The sequence below is a fragment of the Antrostomus carolinensis genome, unplaced genomic scaffold (genome assembly GCF_000700745.2).
Source record: "Antrostomus carolinensis isolate BGI_N321 unplaced genomic scaffold, ASM70074v2 scaffold44241, whole genome shotgun sequence".
Taxonomy (NCBI): Eukaryota; Metazoa; Chordata; class Aves; order Caprimulgiformes; family Caprimulgidae; genus Antrostomus; species Antrostomus carolinensis.
The window spans coordinates 856-1,901 of NW_010295706.1; the positions used below are offsets into that span (position 1 = coordinate 856).

The window sequence follows — 1,046 nt, forward strand, 5'->3', positions numbered from 1 at the left end:
GGGGCCCAAAGACCTCTTCCCCTACGAAGAATGCAAGGAGAAGTTTGGGAAACCCAACAAACGGAAAGGGTTCAGCGAAGGTTTGTGGGAGATCGAGAACAACCCCACCGTCAAAGCCTCTGGCTACCAGGTGGGTCACGAGCCGGGGGAGTCCCAGCACCCAGCAGCCTTCTCCAGCTGCCTCCTTCCCCCCGTTCCCTCTTCCCAGTTCCTCTCTGTGAGTCCCCCATGTCCCCTCCAGCCCACCCAGAAGAAGAGCTGCCCCGAGGACACCCAGCCGGAGCGGGAGCCAGAAGGTGATGGGGAGAAGAAGGGCAATGCAGAGGGCAGCAGCGACGAGGAGGGGAAGCTGGTGATTGACGAGCAGTCCAAGGAGAAGAATGAGAAAGCCGGGATCAAGAGGAAAGCAGAAGATGCTTTGGAGGTAAGGGGACATCGGGGACACGGGCGATAGGGGGGGGTCTGGGGCTGGGCTGAGCCAAACTCCCCCTACCCAGGACTCCCCCAAACACACCAAGGAAGCGGAGGGGCAGGAAGGGGAGAAGAAAGTAGACAATGAAGAGGTTCCCAAGGAAGAGGCAAAACCCAACCTGGTTGAAGGGGAGAAGGAGAAGAACAGTGACGCCACCAGCGTGCCGGACACCAACGAAGCCAAGCAGGAGAACAAGGAGAAGGCGGGTGCGGAGGAGGTCAGAGACCACAAGGAGAGGTGAGGGTGGTGCGGTGACCCCCATCCCCAACAGCCGGGTCCCTCCCTGCCCAACCCCGGGCACAGGGGAACATCCCCGGTGCTGCAGAGAGGTGGGTCCCGGTGCCACCAGGTCCGTGATTGAGCATCTGGGTGTTTTCTTGGCTCCCGCAGCCTGTAGCGGCCTCCCCAGCGAGCTGATCTTCCCAACCTGCCCCTTCCCTGCTGGGCTCCCTGGGGTGCTGCCCTGTTTCGTCGGCTCTCGTCGCGTCCGAAGTTCCGGACAAGAGAAACAAACCGAAAATGAAATTTAAAAAAAAAAAATTAAAAAGGAAAAAAAAAAAAAAAAAGGGGAGGA

The 1,046-nt window shown here is 58.9% G+C and overlaps 1 protein-coding gene across 1 annotated transcript in view; it reads left to right on the forward strand.

The window, feature by feature from the left end:
• Positions 1-709, forward strand: part of HDGF (heparin binding growth factor) — a gene marked incomplete at its 3' end in the record, with an annotated part of 948 nt that extends 239 nt beyond the window's left edge. Inside the window, exons 2-4 of the mRNA XM_010178055.1 lie at positions 1-130; positions 242-424; positions 498-709. The exon at positions 1-130 is cut by the window's left edge and continues 9 nt beyond it. Coding sequence (XP_010176357.1) covers positions 1-130; positions 242-424; positions 498-709 — 525 coding nt within the window. The remainder of the gene's footprint in view (positions 131-241; positions 425-497) is intronic.
• Positions 710-1,046: the final 337 nt, after the last annotated feature.